The following is a 2,302-nucleotide window of genomic DNA, read 5'->3' on the forward strand; positions in this document are numbered from 1 at the left end:
CCCCAGGGGGGTTCCCAGGGGACGGTACTGAAGTGGCCAAATGCAACAACCGTATGAAACACAGCACATTGAAATGGCTGCTGAAATAAATAAAATACATATAAAACTTACTGAGGTTTTTTTATATATAAACAGTAGAGGTTTTGGAGAAAAACATGTTAATATATTACCTTGGTTACAGTATCATAATTTATTACAACATATCGTATCACAAASCCTGTGCCATGATCTGTGTCATGTCACCAAATCTTTGCCAAAACTCAACCCTGACAGCTTTTCTCTTAATAAAAGATCAGGATGTCGTAATTATTGCAACTTTTGTTGTAACTGTGACACATTTTCTCACRATTACAAGATCAGGACCTGCTAATTAAGACATGTTGTGATGAGATGAGGATCTCCTAATTCTAAAATAAGGAGTGTATTTTTTTTTTTTTTGGTGAATGCAATGCTCTTCTGTGTTTCAGAGAAACCAGACATGAGTGCAGTTAGTCTGAACAAAACCAGACAAACTGATTTTAGGTTTAAATGCTTAAAAACAAATCATTTGGTGACTGCAGCAGAAGCAGACGTTGGTCTACATTAAGGATTTTAAAGACTCAGCAAGCAGCTGTTAAACATAATAACTTATTAAATGTCTTTATCCAACAAACCAACATGTAAAATCACAGACATGAAGCCACTCAAACTGGTCCAGGAARTGTTTGTGAGTCAGAGTTAGACCTGACTTTAGTCCATCACAGGACATTAAAAGCTGTTGTGTCAGGAAGCAGCAGGTGTGACAGATTCATGATGACATCATCAATCAGAACCACAGTGACTCTGTCAGCACCTTGTTGTCCCCCCACAGTCTGATCACCCACGGCTTCGGCACGCCGGCGGTCTGCGCGGCCCTCAGCACCTTCCAGACGGTCCTGAGCGAGATGCTCAACTACCTGGACAAAAACTCCAGTGGGAAAGTGGGCGGAGCCAACGAGCAACAGATCAACAACAGCTCAGAAAAGACGCAGCTCCGGAAAACTGCCGAGTCGCAGAATAAAGACGGGAAGTCGGAAAAGACTGAGTAGCCCCCACTCCACCTGGTCCCCGTGCCTTGAAGAGCTGAATTTAGTGTGTGTGTGTGTGTGTGTGTGTGTGTGTGTGTGTGTGTGTGTGTGTGTGTGTGTGTGNATTTCAGGCTTTGGAACATGTTGACGTGAATTTCCTACATTTTCTAAAAATGGTTAATTTTAGGTACTAGGGTCAGGGACAGGATGTCTAAAGTGAACAAAGGTAATTTCAGGCTTTGAAACGGTAGTTTTTGCACATTTTCTACACTTTCTGAAAATATGACAACAGATTTCGCCCCATCTCGTCAGTAACTGACGCGAGGGGGGTACCCGGCGCGTCAAAATCGGACGTAGAGGGAACCTTGGAAAAGCGTCAATATGTGACGAGTTGGGAGTGAGAATGGGTTGGGTGAGCAGCTGTCAGTCAGCACCTGTCTGAACCAATCACTGATCATCTGACTGATTTAAATACATCTTAACATTCATGAGGTACTTTACATTGACTGTTTATGGTTGAGTGTGGGCGTGTAGAGGGTAGAACCTGAGGAGGACCTTGGTCCAAACTCTGAGGCACAGCTGTGATCTTTGAAGGTGCAGAAACATGTGTACACACCGTTTGATAAATCTGAAGAGTTTTGGCATACGTTCACTTTTAGYATGGTTTCCACACAATCTTATATAAATCTGAGCCCAGATCTTTTCAGTAAAACTGAAAATTTTCCATTTACTGACCATTGCTGAAGAATCACTGCACAGCAGCAGGAAAGTAAGTTATCAGCTTGATAGTTTCAAATCAAAGGCTAGAATTTAAGGGACATTGGTTAGTGGACTTTATATGAGGTTTATAGCTAMAGGTTTAATGTGTAAGATAATACTGATACTCTGAAATATTGCAATATKTCATTTACTGATACTGTATGGATTCTCTAAAGCTTTTGGTTTGGTTTTTAATTAAGATTTAAAATATAAACTTTAATGCCAAAGGTTCATTTTTGTGTTGTAGTTTAGCCTCCGGCCTCTAGTTGGCAGCATACAGCCAGCCTTTTGGCTCCTCCACTCCTGAGGAACCAGATGCTAGCTCAAAGGTTAGCATTGTGAATAAGTGTTAGCACCATGTGCCAATGGCTGAATGTGAACGGTCAGTCATCACAAGATGGAAGCAGGCAGGCGTTTGTCTGGTGCCCCAATCCCAAGGGGGTCCCCATTGGGGTCCCCAGGGGACGGTACTGAAGTGGCCAAATGCAACAACCATA

The 2,302-nt window shown here is 42.3% G+C and overlaps 1 protein-coding gene across 1 annotated transcript in view; it reads left to right on the plus strand.

Annotated features, from left to right (window-relative positions):
- tfap2d (transcription factor AP-2 delta (activating enhancer binding protein 2 delta)) overlaps positions 1 to 1,163 on the plus strand; it is a gene marked incomplete in the record, with an annotated part of 18,873 nt that extends 17,710 nt beyond the window's left edge. Inside the window, 1 exon segment of the mRNA XM_014034008.1 lies at positions 851 to 1,163. Coding sequence (XP_013889462.1) covers positions 851 to 1,067 — 217 coding nt within the window.
- Between the last annotated feature and the right edge of the window lie 1,139 nt (positions 1,164 to 2,302).

The sequence above is a fragment of the Austrofundulus limnaeus genome, unplaced genomic scaffold (assembly GCF_001266775.1).
Source record: "Austrofundulus limnaeus strain Quisiro unplaced genomic scaffold, Austrofundulus_limnaeus-1.0 Scaffold1933, whole genome shotgun sequence".
Lineage (NCBI taxonomy): Eukaryota > Metazoa > Chordata > Actinopteri > Cyprinodontiformes > Rivulidae > Austrofundulus > Austrofundulus limnaeus.